Source organism: Chrysoperla carnea, chromosome 4, assembly GCF_905475395.1.
Source record: "Chrysoperla carnea chromosome 4, inChrCarn1.1, whole genome shotgun sequence".
NCBI classification, from domain to species: domain Eukaryota; kingdom Metazoa; phylum Arthropoda; class Insecta; order Neuroptera; family Chrysopidae; genus Chrysoperla; species Chrysoperla carnea.
In genome coordinates, this window is record NC_058340.1 from 65,527,241 (window position 1) to 65,548,223 (window position 20,983).

At 28.4% G+C, this 20,983-nt stretch overlaps 1 protein-coding gene and 1 long non-coding RNA gene across 4 annotated transcripts in view; both read left to right on the forward strand.

Annotated features, from left to right (window-relative positions):
• The window catches only part of LOC123298500 (ELKS/Rab6-interacting/CAST family member 1), a 46,838-nt gene extending 34,169 nt beyond the window's left edge, over positions 1–12,669 (forward strand). For 2 of the 3 annotated variants that reach the window (XM_044880520.1, XM_044880522.1), the window contains 10 exons: positions 3,421–3,588; positions 4,756–4,923; positions 5,332–6,288; positions 6,929–7,081; positions 7,148–7,476; positions 8,954–11,171; positions 11,764–12,018; positions 12,078–12,283; positions 12,347–12,419; positions 12,541–12,669. In XM_044880520.1, the coding sequence (XP_044736455.1) occupies positions 3,421–3,588; positions 4,756–4,923; positions 5,332–6,288; positions 6,929–7,081; positions 7,148–7,476; positions 8,954–11,171; positions 11,764–12,018; positions 12,078–12,283; positions 12,347–12,419; positions 12,541–12,576 (4,563 nt within the window). In that variant the 3' untranslated portion in view covers positions 12,577–12,669. The remainder of the gene's footprint in view (positions 1–3,420; positions 3,589–4,755; positions 4,924–5,331; positions 6,289–6,928; positions 7,082–7,147; positions 7,477–8,953; positions 11,172–11,763; positions 12,019–12,077; positions 12,284–12,346; positions 12,420–12,540) is intronic. The other variant, XM_044880521.1, reaches the window with a different exon arrangement.
• A 573-nt stretch (positions 12,670–13,242) lies between these two features.
• On the forward strand, positions 13,243–14,078 carry LOC123298538. Its single transcript, XR_006535277.1, has 3 exons — positions 13,243–13,402; positions 13,470–13,567; positions 13,936–14,078. It is a non-coding gene; the product is annotated as an uncharacterized LOC123298538 (long non-coding RNA).
• The last annotated feature ends 6,905 nt before the right edge of the window (positions 14,079–20,983 follow it).

Genomic DNA, 20,983 nt, shown 5'->3' on the forward strand with positions numbered 1-20,983 from the left:
TCGTAAAATATTTTTTTAGAATGTAGTACCTTAAATTTGATAAGAATTTAGCTTCAAAAATATTTTTTTATTAATTTTATTTTTAATTATTTTTATTAAATTGTATAAAAAAAATAAAACCTCTATTTAATTTATTTATAATAAATAATAATTCGTCGAAAATCAAAATTGTACATAGATAAAAGAAAATGGAAAAATAAATTCAATCTAATGAAAACTGAAATAATGTTCTTTTGTTTTTTGGGAGCTCATATATATATTATTTTAGAATTTATTTCCAGAAAAGTTTTTATAGTTTTGGAAAACTTATCTCAAAATATCAAAAATCAAAAAAAAAAGTAAATATTTTCGTTTTTTTCTCAAATTTCAGAATCATTTTCATTAAAATTCATTTAATCGTTTAAAAATTATTAAAATAGTTCTCGAAATCATTTTTTTAATATAAATTCTAAATAGTTTATTTAGCAACTATATAGTTAGTATAGTTTTCAAAAATTTTCATTATATCATTTCGTTGATTTTCTTTTAAATTGAAAACTGTACTGTATACAGGATGATTTTAAATAATCGTCGAGGTTATTTTTTAAAATAATTTCTTTCGTAAAAATTCGAAAGAATAATTCTTAACGTTAGCAAATATTTAATGAAACAGGTTTGCGTTTAGAGCGCTGGGAAACAGTATTTTTTAAACTATTATAATAAAATTCCAATTTTCTTTTTCTTCTTGGGGTTTCTACCATTTTAACGTTCATTCCATATAAAAATAACCCAGAAAAGAGTTGATCAAAATGGCTAATTAAATTTTTTATAAGGGAATAAAAGTGAAGAAAAATACTATTGTTAAAGACACAAAAGAAGCGTCGACTTGTCTACCCCATTTTGGCATTTTTTCAAAAATGATTTGGCTCTTTGCCTAAATAAATAAATGTTTGTATAACTTTATAAATTAATAACTTTATAAAAAACTATTTCAAACATATGTTCTTTCGAGCTTCTAAAACTATTTCAAACATATGTTCTTTCGAGCTTCTACGATCGAAACTTTTCAAATAATAATCTCCAAGAATATCAACGCATTATAATTTAGAACCATTCCCCAATGTGGTTTCATTTCACAAAAATCATTATTTCATTATCAAATCGCAAAATTATATTTTTTCAAACACATTTAAGGCTACGTTCGTTTATTAATGGCATTATGATGCCGTCACACGCGTTGAATCTTTCTTTCCCATGAATTTCATATTATTTCGATGACATCATATCGTAATGGTATCATGATCCCTTTAATAAACGAACACAGTCTAAATTATCAAAAAAAATTATTACAAAAAATATTAATGAATTATTAAAAAACACATTAACACACATTATACACATTAATTTAATTCGCATTTCATTAATTTATTTGTTATTTTATGAATATTAATCATTTTTTTTATAATTATTATATTAACTAATTAAAACCACCTTAGTTATTTTTTTGTTACAGTTTTGTTTTTAATAAAATTTTTTATTAAAACACCATCTCACACACTCTGTTTATGTATTTCTCTCTCGCTAATAGATTCTTATATATATTTGTCTGTTTCTAATATAGTATTTATCATATAATATGAATCTCGAAAACTTTTATTAAAATCTTAAAATACAGATGTTGGCATATTTTTCTGTTGTATTCATTTTATTTGACAAATACTATATTTTCACACCCTTTTTAGTGAATTTTTTTTTTTAGTATTAATAATTATTTTCGCATGGTTTTTATTAAAAAAATAAACTTAAAAAATCGAGGTTAATTGTATTCGAAAGCTTACTAGATATTATGGTGTAAATAAAAATTTGCTCATTAAAATCATTGCATAAAAAACCATACCACTTCTAAACTTAAACATGATGAGAACGACGCTAGTCACTTCTAGCAACAAGTTCACACAACCTTTAAAAACTAATGAAAGCGAAATTTTTATACATCCTTTTCAATCATGCGAAACTCTAACAGACAGGCAGACACCCCTTTTTTTGTTTGGAAGTTAAAAATAGTCATAATTGATTGAGTAGGTATATCAGATAAGATGACCATGAATTGTTTTACATTTACTATTTATATTTTTACAGAAATCTTTAATTTACGGTTCAAAATAATGATTATAGACGGGGCAGTAAAATATCAGATTAAATTAAATTTTTCTTTTTTAATATATAGCTCATGTGTTATTCTGATGTATGATGATACATTGTTGTACAGTTTCATTCAAATCCATTTGATATTTTTTGCGTGAAAACGCAAAAACAAACAAACAAACAAACATCCTTACTTTCATATATATCTTAAAAACCATAAAAATAATATCTAGTAGGATTTACGAAATTTTATTAACTTAAACAGTTAAATCAAAATCATACTTGTTTATTGCATGCTGTGTGATTTATTTGCATGAAATTCCCTGAATTTTCAGACATACTTTGTGTCGTACAAAAAAAAAACTAAAAAAATTTAATATTAAAATTATTAACTTAATTTTTTTAGAATCATTTTTTATTGACAACGAAAAAAATTTTCATATTACTGGTATAAGGCAAAAAATACTAGGATATTGCATGGTAACTAATTTTACTGAAAGAAGATAATTTTATTTCTATTTCACGTATTAATTTTTCGAAGTAAGTCGGATTACTGTCAAATGAAAACGAAACAAATGTCTACTTAAACATCCTACGGGACGCGCTGTTTTCTTTTAAAGACATTTTAATAAAAACTTGAATGGTATTTACTAAAATATTTTATATTTTCTTTTCATCCCCGAAAATAAAAATATCTTCTATATATATTTTATTTATTAAAAAGCTTCATTTTTTAAATATTTTTTTCTCGATTTGAACATGAACAGTTTATGATACATGCGATTATTTATTCGCGTGCAAAAATTTAATTAATTGTGAATGAGTATAAATAGATTTTGTCTGTTTTTTTATTTCAATTTTATTGCAATCTTTTTTTTTTAAATGTTTGTTGATTTTTTTTCTCAACGAAAAAGTAAATGTTTTAGAAAATTTATTAAATTTTACTTTTTCTAAAATTTATTAAGCTTAGATAGAATACCAACGACCGTAAAAATGTTATATTTTATTTCAATGGAAATAAAATCGTTTGTATTCGATCGAAATTATTTTTATTTTAAAAACACTTAGAATTTTCGAAAAAAAATTTATATAAAAAAAAAAAACCTTTAATACAGAAAAAATTTTATATACACACACAAAAATTAAAAATTTTTTGAAACCGAATGAGAATATTTTGTTTTAATTATGATTTTTTTCTAAAATGCACGCCATTGTTATTTTTGAATTGAAATAAAATTTTACAATTACACCTTTATCAATGGCTGCTTCATTTGTTTGAAACCATACATGGATTAGTTGGATGAATTTCGATTGGAAATTCAACGTCGTGATCAAGAGATATTGGCTATGTCAGCTAAAATGAAAACGTTAGAGGAGCAACATCAAGATTATCAAAGGCATATTGCTGTGCTGAAAGAATCGTTATGCGCTAAAGAAGAACATTATAATATGCTTCAAGCTGATGTAAGCTTATTTTTTTTTAACATTGATTTCATACAAAAATTTTTGTGTTTTTACTGTGACAATTTGTACGTATAAAACTTTACTTTTATTGTAATTTTTTTCAATGTACAAGTTGAGTAACATGTGGAAGCGCTGGAAAGTGGAATCTTGATATAATATCTACATATTTATAACTTTACAATATGGCCTTTTTTAACAGATTCAAAACCAATTTCATAGAAAAAATTAAATATATATCAAAAATACAAAAATTAACTTTTTTTTTATTAGAAAAAATCAAAATCAATTTCCGGTCATTTTACAATGAATTCACTCTAGATTATATTTATTTATGCTTTCATATTAAACTTCTCAGCTCTTCTACAAGTGTTGTTGATATATTTTCAAAGTTTTTCACAGAAAAATATTTCATTTTAAAACAATTTTTTTTCAATTTTCCGCCATAGTATCAAATTAGCGAATATTTTACATTTATCTGTGAGATTCTTTTAGGTTCATTATTCACTGAGAGTTTTTACCAGGCAATCATTTTATCATTGCTTAAAATCGCAAATAATTTTGCATAATTTTCCCATTTTATTATATTAAACGAGAAATTTCAAAGGGTTTCTCTATTTTTTTCTAAGTAATATATATCATCGGTATAATGTACTTTCAGAATGTATTTAAAGCCATACCTGATGGAAAAACTGACAGTGATTTTGGACCCTTACAAAATAAATGGTGGAAACGCAAGGAAAAATATTACTTGATATAATATTAATACTAATAATATCTCTTCCAAACGCTTCCACAATTTTTTTTGTATGTTTTCTAACTGAATTTTCCCAGTCTATTAGATTTAGAAACTTTTTTTTTGTTTTGGATTCCAAAAAGATATTCGTTTTTTATTTTTAATTGGGTGTTTTGTCTTTGTCTTTATGTTACAAACAAAAAAACTACGGTAATAGCTGTAGAAATATACCAAAATCAGTATCTTAATAAAATTTTTTTCTTAATAACGGATAGCAATTTGGATATCTGGTAAGATATGATTAATTTTTTTTTTCATATAAACTAAAGGTAAAGAAAATTCACGAAGTAGAATGTTTTTTTATTCTTAATTTTATATATTTATTTTGTAATTCGTATTAATTTTGTTAGTATATTTTGATTTATTATTCACAGGTTGAAGAATTACGTCAACGATTAGAAGAGAAAAATCGTCATATTGAGAAGAAAACACAAATTGCAATGCAAGCAACACAAGAACGAAATCGTATGCAAACCGAATTAACCGAATTAAAAGATCATATGGATATCAAAGATCGTAAAATCAATGTTTTACAAAGAAAGGTACGTTCAAGCAAAAAGACAGGTCAGTCATTTCTCGAGAATAATATTTATAGTCGCACAATTCGGTTAATAGTGATGAAAATGATTCCAAACTTGTTACTAGAGGGGTTTTAGTGCCCTGGGTACGCGTAACGTGCCTGTTATATAACGAATTTCCCGTCGAAAATGTTTTCGATTGTCATGAAATATTTTTGTTTGCAGAAAACAATACCAAAAGCTACTCGAGAAATTCCTAAAATTAACTTTGCTTATCTTCTCAATGACTCTCGAAAAGTTACTCATCCAATCTCAGTGTACTCCACTTCAGCAAAATTTTTAATTATTTCATTTATATAATTATTAATAATTTTTAATAAATTAAATTATTAAGCGTGTTTACAGATTATAAAAAGACAATTTCCATTTCAGATTGAAAATCTTGAAGATTTATTAAAAGAAAAAGACAACCAAGTCGATATGGCTCGTGCACGATTAACTGCTATGCAAGCTCATCACTGTTCTTCCGAAGGTGCATTATCTTCTCTCGAAGAAGCTATTGGCGATAAAGAAAAACAAATGGCTCAATTACGAGAACAACGTGATCGAGCCGAACAAGAAAAACAAGAGGAACGTGAATTGCATGAACGTGAGCTAGCTGAATACAAAATGAAAATACACGCTTTAGATAGTGAAGTTGAAAAATTGGGTGCACGTCTTGAACGAGCTCAAGTAGAAAAGGATCGATTAGAAGCCAAATTAGAAAGTTCACAATCTGAACTTGGCAAATCTAAAGCTGAACTGGACAAAGCAGCAAGTGAAGTGGGTCGAAGTGGTGCTGATTGGGAACAAGCTAAACAACGTTTAGCGCGTTTAGAATTAGAAAATGAACGTTTACGACATGAATTAGAACGATCACAAACCACATTCGGACGAAGTACGCTATCGACATCACAAGAATTAGATCGTATTCAAGAACGTGCTGATAAATCTGCAGCAGAGCTACGTCGAGCTCAAGCTGAGTTACGTGTAACGCAAGCAGATTGTGAGCGTGCACATAACGAATCAGCAGCGTTGCAAGAGAAATTAGAAAAATCACAAGGCGAAGTGTACAGATTGAAAGCACGATTAGAAAACGCACAGGGTGAAACAGAAAGTATGCGAATGGAATATGAGAAATCTCAATCGAATGTTGCTAAATTACATTCAGATCGAGAGAAAGCAATCAGTGAATTAGAAAAGGCTAAAGAAGAATTAGAACGTACACAAGCAACACTTGGCAAAGCTCAATTACAACAAGATAAATTACAAAATTCATTAGATAAAGCACAAACCGAAATTGATAAATTACAAGAGAAATTCGATAAAGTTTGTGCCGAATTAAGAAAGGTAAGACATTTTCTTTGTTAGCTTGATTTTACAGGTTGGACTCAAGTTCTGCGGTTAAAAAGGTCAAATTTTCAGAGCAATACAAATTAGCTCTCGTTTTTTAAAACTTAAATTATAGATAGCATTTAATAGCATACACTATTTTCAAAGAAAGTACTAGTTGCAAGAAAGTATCTTCTTAACATGGTAGCAAGTGTATACTTCCTTGGTTCAAGAAAACTTCAAAAACTTCATCAATCCAGTAACTTTGTCCCGTTAGACAGACTAACTGACACGAGAGAGGCCAACTTAAACTCTCTCAAGTTGAGGATAACTAGACTACTGAACTGTAAGACTAAGAACTGTAACTACCGCGACTATGATTGGTAAGGGTGTAACAGAGAAATGTCTTTTGATCGCGCAATGTCGACTGAACTAACACCTACATAATTTGAGTACCTTCCTCGCCTAGATAAAATTTGTAGTTTCGTCTCTCTAATGAAACTTATCATCAATAGACATACCTGCCCTAGATGACGGACTGTATTCAAGATGGTTTTCATAGCACAGGTGTTAGGAATCCAAAAACAGTATCCATCTTTTTTGAGATTTGTTAAGCCAATTTATTCTTTAATTTATTTCATTGTTTCAAATTTTCCAGATACAATTAGAAAAAGAAAAACAGAATTACGATTATGAAAATCTACAATCACAATTAGATAAATCACTAGGTCAAGCTACTAGAATGCAAAAAGAAAGAGAAGCCATTCAATTAGAAGCGGATAGACTACGTGATAAATTCGAAAAATCACAGGTACAATCTCACAAACATCATTGGCTCCCTATTTATGAAAATCTAATATTATTATTTTTTTATTAGATTTTGATAACACGAATTCAAAAGGAACGTGATCAATTCCAAGAAGAGTGCGAGAAATTACAAGAACGTATTGAATTACAACAAAGTCATGTATCGAAAGCACAACGTGAGCGTGCTGATATGCAAACTGAATTGGATGTGCTGAAAGAACGTTGGGAGAAAGCACATGCTATTCATCAAAAATTACAAATTGAACGTGACGATGCTTATACTGAAATTGATATACTGAAAGATAAACTTGAAAAAACGATTTATGCATCACAGAAAGCAATTGATGATAAAGAAACGGCAAATAAAGAATTCGAAAAAATGTTGGAGAAATATGATAGGTATGTGATGAGTGTTTGGAATGTTTGGATGTTGTTTGTGAATGTTATGTGAGCATGTCCCTACTGAATTAAAACATTTCTTTTAGTTTTAATAATATCTCTAAACGGTTTTATCTTTGTTAATACGGCCGCTGATCCGGTTTTCGTTACCGATTGACTTCCACGGAAACTACTTATGCTTTTCGCCGTAGTTTTTTACGCTAAATCCGAAATCAAGGTCGTTTTTTCGAAATATAATGCAATATCAAGTTCTAATGAAAATATGCAAATCGAAAGCATCTCATTTTGATGCTAAAGGTCTAAACATTTAATTTAAGTATTATGCAAAATATAGAATCCTCCAAAAAAGTTTCTGGATCTGCTCTTGAGAATGATAAGATCTCCTTTCATATCATTTGAATTTGTAAATGTTTGCGAGAAACCAGATTTCATTGAGTACAAAATATTTTCTATTTTAAGGATCACTACGATAAATTTCAGAACGAACTGAAATCGATTGAACTTTTAGGGTTGTTTAAATAAAAGAATTCGAAAGAACCATGATTTAAAAAAAAATCCATGGTTCTCAGTTGTGGATAACTACAATGTTTTAATTCAGTAAATAATTATATCAGTCAAAAGGCCTCGTCTACAATTAAGTCGCATTTCAACTTATCAGATGTATATTTTGGCAAAATACTCACTGCACTTAGGCACAATCTGATAATTCACCGCTACGATTTGAGGCTTTTTCTACGAAAACCATTTCGTGATTGCTCAAAATTTAACCTTCTGTCTTAAAAACATGAACTGTCATTTTCGACTTCCATAAAGACTCAAACAAAGTAATAAATAGATTGAAGAGATTCAGATACACCATCATCTGGTGGCTCAGAGAAGGAGTATGTACTTGCTCGGTATGTAAGAGGTCGTGGGATCGTTTCCCGCGAAGATGTCTATATTTCAAGACAGGTGTTGATGCCAAGAATATTGTGTTTTTACTTTCAGTGCTAACCCAATTGATTAAAAATACGAAAATCTTAGAAATTTATCCGTAAATTTTCTCGAATGGTAATGCCTTTTTAGCTTCTGGCTGAATAACATCACACACCCAAAAGGAGAAACTTGCAGTTGGCTGTACCAAAATAGACTAATTTGGGGTGAAACTTTGTATTGTCATTCGTAAAGGAGATAGATAGGTTTGACATACCATATGGCTAGAGACATTAAGCCAGGTATGGTGATGGATATGAGAGGTTGGAGAGATGGGTTTCTTAATGCTTTATAAAAGCAACTAAGAAATGGCTACTTGCCTAGCCTCGACCTACCTTTCACTAGTATTATTATTAGTATCTTATTAAATGGGGCATAAAAAATTGCTACTCTAATAAAAACCGCTTGACGACTTCAAAATTCAAAATTCAAAACGACATTATTGTACATGAGGTCTAAATTAAGTGTCAATTAAATGTTTATTGTTATTATTATTAACAAATAGGTCACAAAATGATGTCTACAGATTACAAAACAAGATTGATACACTGGAAGCTGATAAGGATCGTTTAGCGTTAGAAGTAGAAAAACAACAATTATTAGCAACAAAGGCTCGTGAGGAACAACGTAAAACACAAGAAGAACTTGCCCGCTTACAGGAAATGTATGATCGCTCAGCCATGCAATTAGGTCGTACCAAAGAAATGGAAGAGAAAACAAAAGAAGATATTGATCGATTATCTGTTGATTTAGAAATGGTTCGTGAACGATATGACAAAACTCAAATTGAATTACGACGTATACAATCCGATAAGGAGAAATTACAAGCAGAAAGCGAACGTTTTGAATTTGAAGTTGAACGAGCACATTCTCAAATGCAAAAGGCACAAGCTAACTATGACAAAGCACAAGAAGAGAACGCTCGAATGCAAATTGAAATTGAAAAATTATACGACAAACTAGATAAACAACAAATAGAATATCGTAAGATGCAAAGCGAAGCAGAGCGTTATAAAGCTGAAGCAGACAATTTACGTGAAGAATCTGATCGTTATGCATCACGATTTGGCAAATATCAAGATACACACGAACGTACAAAAGAGGAGCATGAACGGTTAAAGGCAGAAGTCGAACGTTTGCAGAATCGATTGGATAAAACATCATTGGAATTAGAGCGTGCACGGAAATCTGAACAAGAAGCAAATCGTCTACGTTCTGAATTGGATCGGATCGAAAGTATGCGAGGTAAATATCAATACGAGCATGATAAGTGGTCAGCTGAAACTGGCCGAATTCAGGCTGAAAATGAAAAATTACAACAAGAATTACAGAAAGTACTTACAGGCAATCAACAATTAGAAGATAAATTACATGAGGTAAATATGCAATTAGATATTAGCAAAGCAGAAATAGCAAAATTAACTGGTATGCAAGAAAAACAAAGATTAGAAACAGAGCGTGCACATATTGAATGTGAAAAAGTACGCGATCGTTATGAAAAACTGAAAATACAATACGAAAAAGTAGAAAAGGAGCTCGATAAAATGAAGGCAGATGTTGGACAGTTTGAAAGATACAAAACACAAATGAATTCTGTTGATAAGTCAAAGAGTGATGATAAATTAGAGATTGAACGCTTACGTGATCGTTTAGACAAAGCCATTCAAGCGCGTGATGCAACTGAATTGGAAGCTGGTCGATTAGCTAAAGAACTAGAAAAAGCACATAAAAATCTTAATATGGCCGCTGAGAATAGCGAAACTCTAAAATTAGAGCTTGAAAGAGTAAATGTTGAGTTGACACGTGCTCGAGAGAAGGCAGAACGATTACAGGTTGATGCCAAAACAATTGAACAAGAACGTGATGTACTACGTGCAGAATTGCAACAAATGCGACGCGTTGTGGAGCAACAACAACGTAATGTTGATCATCGAACACAAGAAAACTTACTTAAACTTCAACAAGAATTAGCTCAATCTGTACGCGATCGTGAAAAACTAGCTTCCATGCTTGACAAACGTGACAAACAAGATGATTCCGTTGAAAAACAATTCTTGAAATATGAAAACGATATTAAGAAATTAACTACGGAACGAGATCAATTAGTTTTGCAATTAGAGAAATCACAAGACATGTTAATGAATTTCCAACAAGAACTTACCCAATCCGAACAAGAACTTGAAAGACAACGCGAAGAAGTTCGAAGTCTAAAAGGCGAACAACGTCGAATCACACAAGATGTAGAACGTGGTACTAAAGAAATGTTAGAAAATAGAGATCGTGAAATATCTAAACTTCAACAACAAATTCAAGCATTACAACGAGAGCGTGACACACAAAAGCAAAGAGCTGAAAAAGCTGAAAAGAAATTCCAAGAGACTGGCGCCCGTGGTGATTCTGAACTTGAACAATGGCGTAAAGTTGTTGAAACAGAGAAAAATCGCGCTGATATGGCAGAAAAAACTATTTCAGAATTACAAAAACATATACAAGGCATGGAGAAACAATTACATGCACAGCAACAACAATTACAACAACAGCTTCAGCAAATGGCCCAATATCAGAAACAAGCTGGTATACATCCACCTGGTGGTGGAGGTCAAGACGAAAAACTTCGTAAAGAACTAGACAAAGCGTTAGCCGATCTTAAGAATAGTTCGGTTGAAAAAGAAAGGCTGCAAGCACAATTAGAAATGCTTGTACAAGAACTGGAAAAGAACCAGGTTAGTTGGAGGATCACCCACAAGATTATATTTTATGTATTTTGAAAAAAAGAAAGTAATGTCATGTGTTCATGTGTTTCTTATGTTGTTCATGTTATGTTATTTTGCGCGATGTTTATTTTTATAGCTTTGTTTTTGTTTATGTTGGTGATCAAATTTCTTTTGGGCATCCTCCAACACACTGTAGTTCAATGTTTGTTGTCCAATCATTCATAAATTTTTTTTTGTTATTATTTTTTCATATTTCGTGTTGGCTCTACTTCACACAAAAAACAGTTAGCCTTCGAGTTTTCTTTAAAAAGCAATGTGCTTATTTTTCAAATTCCAATCATTATGGAGTTCTTATCTAAAATAGAAAAAAAAACAGCATTTATTGTGTGAATTAAAAAAGCTATCAGCATTTTTCTTATTAATTAAATAATTTTTTCATTATTAGTGGCAAATTTCATTTCACTTACCGTACTGTGGCAATTTTTTACTTACTTTGTTAGATTTCTTTGCCACACTATGCAGTAAGCGTTAAGCATTTTGTTAATCACTTAACATTTGTCATAAGCTACAAACTTTAATGTTTTTTTCGATTTAAAATTAGCTCGATCTACACGAAGCCACCAAGAAGATGCAATCGATGAACGCTGGAACAGCAATGAACGCGAAACAGAACGAAGAAGCTACCGCTATTAAGAAACAATTAGATGCCCAAAAGAAACAATTAGACGAACAAAGGAAAACTGTAGAAAATAAACGTAGAGAAGTTGAGCAACGTGAAAAATCCCTTACAGAATTAGATACACAATTAAAGAAACGTAAAGAACAAATGGACCAATTAGAGCAGCAACTTAAAAAGGTAATAACATGTTCTATTGTTCTATTGGATTTGTATGATTTCTGATTATGTAATTACAGGTGGGTGGTGCTGCATCTGCTGCAAGTGAATTAAACAAGAAATTAACCGAACAAGAGAAAGAACTTGAATCTCACAGGCAAAAATTACAACAAGCTCAAGAAGAAGCCAAACGTTCAGCAACTGAAATGGAAAGACTCTTACAACTTGTTCAAATGAGTCAAGAAGAACAGAATAGTAAAGAGAAAACGATTATGGAGTTACAACAGTAAGTACCTACACTAAGTACAGTCTTGGCTCATTTGAAATTAATGTTTTTCCAAATTTATAGAGCTCTTAAGAATGCGCAAGCTAAATTACGAAGCCAACAGCAACAAATGACTGAACAGAGAAAAACTGAGGAGGTATGTACATTTTTTTCAATATCATTAAAACTCGAACTAATCAAATCTTTTTTAAACCATGCTTACATTTTCGTTGGATTTCAAATATGATGTAATGTATATAACTTATTCACTTACTAAGGCTGGACCTGCTGGTTTCTTAAAAAGCTTCTTTTAAATTATTTCCACAAACACAGAATATTCATATATTCAATGCAGTAGATGATTCAGTTAATAATAATTCGCATACAATAATAATTTTCATGATAAATTTAATTAATTAAACGGTGATTTAAAAACAAAATTTAAAAAAAAAAATAAAAACATTCCTAACCTGTCTGTAAAGTGACAGGTAAAAGTACAATATGTGATTACGTTTCTTCTTTTTAAAATGATAGTTAAATAAGCACTCAAGTATTATAAGGACAAATTCAATAATTAATAAAAAAAAATCTGAATTGCTAAGTGTTTAAATCATAAATGGCGGAGAGAAGTATGAAGCGTTTGAATATAAACGTAGCTTAGAATGTTGAATGCATTTTCGTAGCTTCCGTACGTATTTTTGATGTATCATTTCTTTTTTTGTTAATTGATGTTCATTCTTTTTATTATCTGTTATTTCACAATATTTCACATTCTAATCACACGTAACATCATTACGTAATCATTTCATCAAAATCATCCTTATAATAAAATATTATTAAAAATGAAGATCAAATGGCACGATATAGGTGATTTAAGTCATACACTTAACCTATAAATATCACAATAAATAATTCTAAACACAAAGATCTTTCATTTTCTTGTATTTTAAAACAATTTCCACTATAATAATAATAAAAAAAATTTGTTAAATAAATCTTATCAATGAAGGATACTAATGAGAAAGTATCAAGCAGATTGTCACAGTACAGCAGCCATTTTTAAAAATGGTTGAAATAAAAATGGATGTTTGCTACGAAATTTATCAGAATAAAAAGCTAAATGAAATGTGTATACTTAAAGTAAGTTAGTAGTATTTGATCTTTTTATAGATTACTTTCTGTTATTTAAAAATATATTTATTTTTAGAACTAATAGCCTTAGGAATGACAATAAATACGATAGAATGGATTGGAAAATAAATACTTTGGAAATGTTGTTAATACATAACCTCTAAACATATTTCAGTAAGTATACAATATTTAAGGGAGTTTTTGCTCGAGAAAATAAATCGTCTGCTTTCGAGAGTATAAATTAGTAATTAATAAGTGGCAATAAGTTTGAGCATACAATATGCACACAAATATGCGCATAACATTAAAACTAATAAAGGAGTGCTTGAAATTAAATTGTAACTTTAACCATTCTTATCTCGAAAACCGCTTTTCTTTATAATTTTTTTTCCACTAATGAATATTTAAGATGATTCTTAAAGAAATTATAAAGTTTTACGCAATCAAAATCAAAAATTTGTCCATAACAGCCTTAATGTTATGTGCAGTCTTTTTAAAGTAGACTGAAATCATGGGCAAATAATTATTCTATTTTTTAATAGACTGGACCATACTACTCTTCTATCTGGATGGATTACTGAAATTTACACCAAAAATGAAACAAGAATATTTCAAGACTTCGAAAAATTAGAGGAGAAAAATGATTATTCATTCCCTGATATTATTCTCGCGTAAACTGTATAGATTAAACAGAAGAACACATGAATACATTGTATGACTTCTAATATTGAGTTCTGATTAAATTTTACGACTTTTTGTATGGTTTTTATGTTATATACTAACTATATTTTAAGTTGTATTTTGCTCAAATATAATTAAAATTGTCACTGTTATGTAAGAAATCACTCATTATCTAGCTGCAAATATTAGATCTATATATACAAATAGTCCACGACAAATTTTCTTCAATTTAAAACGCACTCTGAGCGTGTTTTGGAACAAGTTGCTACAATTTTCTAACATACTCGAGTAGCATAAAAACATTACAAATATTAACCAAAAGATAAAATTAATTTTTGTAAAAATACTACGGAAGCATTTTGAAAAAATGATTGAAAATTAATGTCATTACTATATTTTGTTTTCTTGGTCTACATGTAAATATGGACAACCACTTTATTTAGTAAATAGCTAGTGTATAAATTAGAATCTTACACAAGCAGTATGCGAATGAAAATATCTGCCATTGGTATACACTTTAAGTAGTCCTTGTGTTAAAGTAGTCAATAGTTATTTGAACACAATAAACATCATTGCAAATAATAGCCAATAAGGAAAATCTATCTAAACATAATAAAAGCCTTTTTAAATATAAGCAAGATTTCTTGCAAGACGGCCTAGAAGGTATTTTGAGCTTCTTGTAATAACCTAAACTTTGTTTGTCAAAATGTCAAATAATTAAATTTATGCTACTCTTTTACCTTTGTTCAGTCCAATTAATATTATGTTTAGATAAATTGGTTAATTATCAAGAAATATTAATCAATACATTTTTAAATTCTAAATTAAGCGGTGACTATCAAATTACTTACGTAAATATAAATGAACACAGCGCTTTTATATTTACTAAATTCAACTAAAATGTATGATTCCTAGCCAAAACATTTTAAAATTATAAATAATTTTTCCATACTTTGACAGTCACCGCTTTCATCCGTCACTGTTTGTAATCAAATATAATATAACCTAAAAATGTATATAAATTTAGATAGACCCCTCGTAAAAAGTAAGTGAATGTTCATTTTGCAATAAACAAAAGTTAACATAAGATCAACCATCTCCATTCAAAACAAAGTTTTAAATATTTAACTTACATAACGATAGAATTAGAAAGCTTAAATGGCTTGGTAGCTTAAAAATGGGATAAAAACAATTCGAACGCCACAAGAAATGTTATCGCAATGTTCCTTATCCCTATTTTTAAAAAAATCCTGATGAAGCATAAATGTGTAAATGAGATATTCCTGTAAAAATTTATAGCTATATTTGAAGTCACAAGTATAGATGCTTACAAAAAGTCATCGTATGTCTATGTAAAGACGAATTATTAAATGTAAACAAGTATTTTAAGATAAAAATCAAATCATATCGTTCTCATGCATAAGAGTTTTCACTTCTTTTGAGATTTTTTCAGATTTATTTTTCTCCTATGGAAGTATACTGAAACGGATGATAAGCTCCAAAAAATAAAGCAATGCTGCATTCCGCGATGACGCTTGGTACGGATATTCTATGGACCCAAACATTAATTTTTAGGGGTGGTGCCACCATGACGGTTCTTCAGAGACTAGCGGGTGGATTTTCTATTAAAAAAATTAATTATTTTTCCCTACCTAACTAGCTTGAAAATCATGGGTTAAATCCACCCCTGCCCACCAACAGGGATTGTCATCAGACACCGCTTGGGAAAATTAATATTTGAGTCCATAGAACATTCGTTCAAAGCGGCATGTCGCAATCATTATTTGCAAGTTCGATGGCGCTTACTATCCGTACTATATAACAAAAAAGTCTCATATTGAAAAGTTTTGATTTTGGATTTTAAGCATATCGTTTTTTAAATAGCTTAGTGCACAGCATTACACTGCTATTTTTGTTATAAATTCAAAAAAATATTGAAGGATTCAAACTTTGAGTCTACAATATTCAAGGGTAAACAAAGGAAATTTACATTTTTGAAATCATTTATCTTAACTTGAAACTTCTGTACGTATACCATCCATTTACTCAAAGAATTTCACTCATAGATAACATATTTGAAGTAATATATGATATCAATGGTTTTATCGCCAAAATAATGGAGTGCGTTCTAACGAGATAAAATGTTAAGTAAATGTTAAAGTATCAAACGTCATCGCCACATAATGAATACTCGTGTAATATCATATTCATTCTATGTGTAATTATAAATTTAGAACGTATACAAAATTATTACTTTTTATATCATCATGCCCTTTAGATAAATGAAACATTTAGAAAAATATTATTCAATTGGCCTTACTTTTCTTGTTAAACATTTAAAAAGTTAACAAATTTTATTTATGTACTTAAAAAGAATATTTAAAAAATAATAATTGTCTCATGTTTAACAACATTATATAGTTACATAATATGAGTATAAATATTTAAAAAAAACATGTAATGTCACGTTATTATTTTCAGAAAATTTTTACGTCCCAATATTTCAATTTTGCTATTGACTTCTAAATTTCTTATAGTAATTCAAATTGTGTGTTTTGCTTCGTAATATCCCATCAAAGCAGTTTTTTAGTCTCTATGAATATTAAACCAAAATTCCTAAAATTATGACAAACACAAAATCCTACCATCAATAAATTCAAGAAAATGTAAAAATATATTCCTCCCAAAATCTGCTAGTACAATAAAACCTAGTAATATTTAGATTTTCATGAACAAACAAAAAATTCTAAATTCAAACACGAATATGGAATCGAAGACTAAATTCTGCTGGAAAGTATACTGTTCTGCCCTTAGAAACTTAAAATGGAATGCAACGAAGGTTATTACCTCATTAATTTATCAATGAAATTTCAAAACAAAGGACCATATGAGTAGGTGGCGAATTTTTCAACATAAAAACTCAAAACGAATTATTTAAGCCAGTTTTTCAGTAGACAATTTTTAAACTAAAAACTTAAGTAGTTATTTACGACATTTTTAATCTTCATATAACTTCAGGAAATACTAAAAAAGGGCGGGAACAGATACTTTCAACTATTCTGGTCTGATTTCTTTAAAAAATTTTATAATTAATATCACTTTTATTATGTAAGAATTGAAGAATTTAATTAAATTCAAAAACATATCGCTTTGAATCAGTTTACAATTTTTAATTACGTTAGAATGATGATAAGGTAGAAATGGAATTAAGAAATTACTGATAGATTTGATTAAGAAATGGAAAATTTAACCTCATTTTGAAAACTGTTTCTTAAATCTGAACTAAATTCGAAAACGTTCGAGTATATCTTCATGTTGACGCTCGGGGACACTTTAGATCTTCTTAACTGTGGTGTATTAACACCAAAGTCTTGAAGAGTCTAGCATCAATCATGATAAGATAGGGATTTTTAATCCTTTTGAATATTTAAATCAAAAGAAATAAATCTGATCATTATTTAACCCCCAAATAAAATTCTGTTAATAATTATTGATTAAAATTGTACAGAAAAGTGCATGGAAAAAGAGCGTATCATCAAACTGCCATAACTGTGCCATTACATATCAGTTGGATAAGAATACGAAAATTGTAAAATAAGCATATATTTTATACTACATTACATAATTATAAATAATTTAATAACTGAGTAAAAAAAAAAAGATATACGTTAGATTTTTCATAAATAACGGCTTAATATAACACAAATTTACATTAAATAAATAAATCTTAAAAATTAAGTTACAATCAAATAAAAAAAATTCTTCATTTCGTTAGCTTTCATTTGTTAGAGATACAGTCTCAAAAATTATAATAATGATAAGAATTGTTTATTTAAACACATTTTTTAATTAATAAATAATTAATAGTACCGTCATCCATCAGCTTTTTTTAGAGCAAAGGTACTATCGTTCATCTAAGTTGTAACTCTATTCAAAATGTAACATATTTTCATTGGTCTATGGATTTAAAAAGGGTGCGTTCTTTAATGTCTTTTTTTAATAAGACTGCCATCTTGTTATATTCATTGTCATGTCATTTGAGATTGGATAAAAGCTTTCTAAATTAGGTACATTTTACATGAAAAGTGTTTGAATAAACATTGACTATTATTCATAAACTATAGCTCATTATTATAATCGAATACTTGATGTCTAACATAACAATTAATCCACAAAATTCTAAAGTGTATAAATTACTTGGTAGTTAGATTGTTCTTACTCCTTATTGTAAAGATCTTGTAAATTTCATACATATTGTTATAGAGCTATCTAGCCAATTTGCTTTTATTTAAAAATTTTTAAATGTCAAATTAACAATTTGGCGAAAGTATTGGCCTTGATAGTCTTATTGAAATTCGCTTAGTATAAAATCATATGTAGTTACCTATTTTCATATCTTCTTTAGCGTCCTCGTTTTATATATAAAAAAAATGATATCTATCAATTGGTGCTTGGAAATGTTATTACTATAAAAAATACTATTGAGTGGTACCTTAAGTATCTCCCAATAATTGTGCGTGTTCGTGTATTTTCTATTAAAGAAATGAAATCATATTTTCGTCTATAAATTCTTACATGTCGTATTGATAAAATAAACTAATTTTAATAATATTAATTAATTAAATATTTTGTAAAATTCATTAACAATATACATAAACAGCGTACGTATACTTCTGTGGATAATGATTACCTTTATAGGCATTTGAAAATAGGCAATACTCTGAGATTATGTAATAAATTAAAACTCTTTCTTAACTTTAATAAGTGATTAACATATTCTAGTTTAAAAAAAAGACTTTAATTCAATACATGCAATGTAAATAATTTGTTGAAAAGTACTAAACCTATCAAGAGTATTTTGAAAATGACAACTTTCTTTTAAGATGCCTATTGACATTAATATTCTGTCCATTCTTAGTTACTCCGTGTCATTTTGATAACGTAAAGCTACATGGTTGTTTAATTTTGAATCCCAAAGATTTTTTTATGATCAAGGATAAACCCAAAAATATTTATTTCGACGTAAAGGTAAATTAGGTCAAGGAAAAAATTTTAATTCCTTAATGAAATTTAACAGACTACTCTCCTTGATAAAAAAAAAACTTCCAAGTTCGTTAACTCCAATTACCTAAAGCTTCTTTTATACATTCCCAAACTAAATACTCTTATAACAGTATTAAATATTTTTTAAAAAAACTCACCTGTCTAAATAATGCTCAGCAAGTTTCAAACCACAACAAATTTACGACTTACCTACGAATAAAAAATTAATATATAGAGCAGTTTTAAAGTTTCCTAAAATCACTTTAGATAAGTTAAAATGAAAGTCTAGTTTTCGTAATCTAATCCGTCAGTATTAGAAATTATTTCGTCTGATAAGTTTTTTTATTAGCCATATTAGTAACAAGCAATTTTTCTCAATATACACTGTCAATCAAATATCTGTCCCGTAAAGTTCTGCCAACATTTTTAAAAAAGGTTAATAATAATCTTTTAATTTTAGCATTATTACAAATAAGAAATTAATTTTAGGCCATACAAAATTCTCAATCTCATTTTTCACTTATTACAATAGAAAAGAATACATACAAAGAGCTAAGCAAATTTTTAATCGATTTCGACTTCTGTGTAATTGTAAATTGCATGTAATTTTAACTTTCATACGCAAAATAAATACATTTTTTATTTGTATAAATAATATATATATTCAAATTTTTTAGTATGAATTTTTTTTATGCTAATAACCATTTTTGTTCCACAAATAATTATATTTTCTATTCTACAAAGTGTTTTTTTAATGTGAAACAGACATAACCTAAATATGTCCAGAGACATTATAGTATTTCATGCAAATATTATAAGGACAAATTGAAAAAATAAATAAATAAAATACACCAAAACTTTGATTTTGGGGCATTTTCATAACACCTCTGTACATAAATACATGCACGCCATAGTGTGACCCAACACGATTTGCACTTACCAACAGACCTAACATTTTTCATTGGTTCCATAAAGCTTATTCGATCTCTTATGGTATATTCTCTATATTCTAACATTTTAGGGTTATTTCTAATAAATTTCACTTTGATTAAGGTTTTAGGCTTCATTACGTGATTGGCGTACAATCAGTGCGTTTCAAAGCTCTGCGGTTTTCTTGAATCATTCTCCACCTTTAATTAGGTAAAAGCGCAGACAAATGGAAACAGTAACCAGCGTGAATTAGAATCTGAAAAGAAATGCACAAAAGAGTTTTAAATAAGTATTACACTTAATATCCGTTTTGACGCTGGAATTATTATTTTAATTTTTCTTTCTACAAAAGTTTCTAATCTAGCTAAACATTTTGAGAAGGCAAAATATAAGAAATTTATTAGTATATAGAAAAAAAATTGATTCTAAAAAAACATATTGTATATATTATATAAATATTATTTAACTTTTTATATGAGTTATTTATAAAAAAAAAGTTAATAAAAATTTATCTTTTTATTACAAAAAAATAGACCAATATTATATTGATGAACTGACCAAATAATATGTAAAAATTCATATTAAAAATATAAGTACCAAAAAAAAGAGAGTAAACTGAAGATTTAAAAAAAAAAAAAAAAAAAACTATTGCTGTAATATTTGTGTATATTGTTTCTCATTTTTTGTATGCAAAATACATCACATGTGTAAATTGTACCTAAAAATATTTTTAGAATCGTTTATAAAAAAACACAATAATGTAGAAAAAAGTGTTATTGGCATGTTGAACAAAAGACAAAAATATTAGAAAACAAAAAATGTTATTTAAAAAAAAAAAAAAAAAAACACAAAACAATCCAAATGATCTCAATGTTACTTTTCTGTCTTTTTAATCTGCATTATTAAGATTTAAATCCCAATAGTTGGATTCTTAGA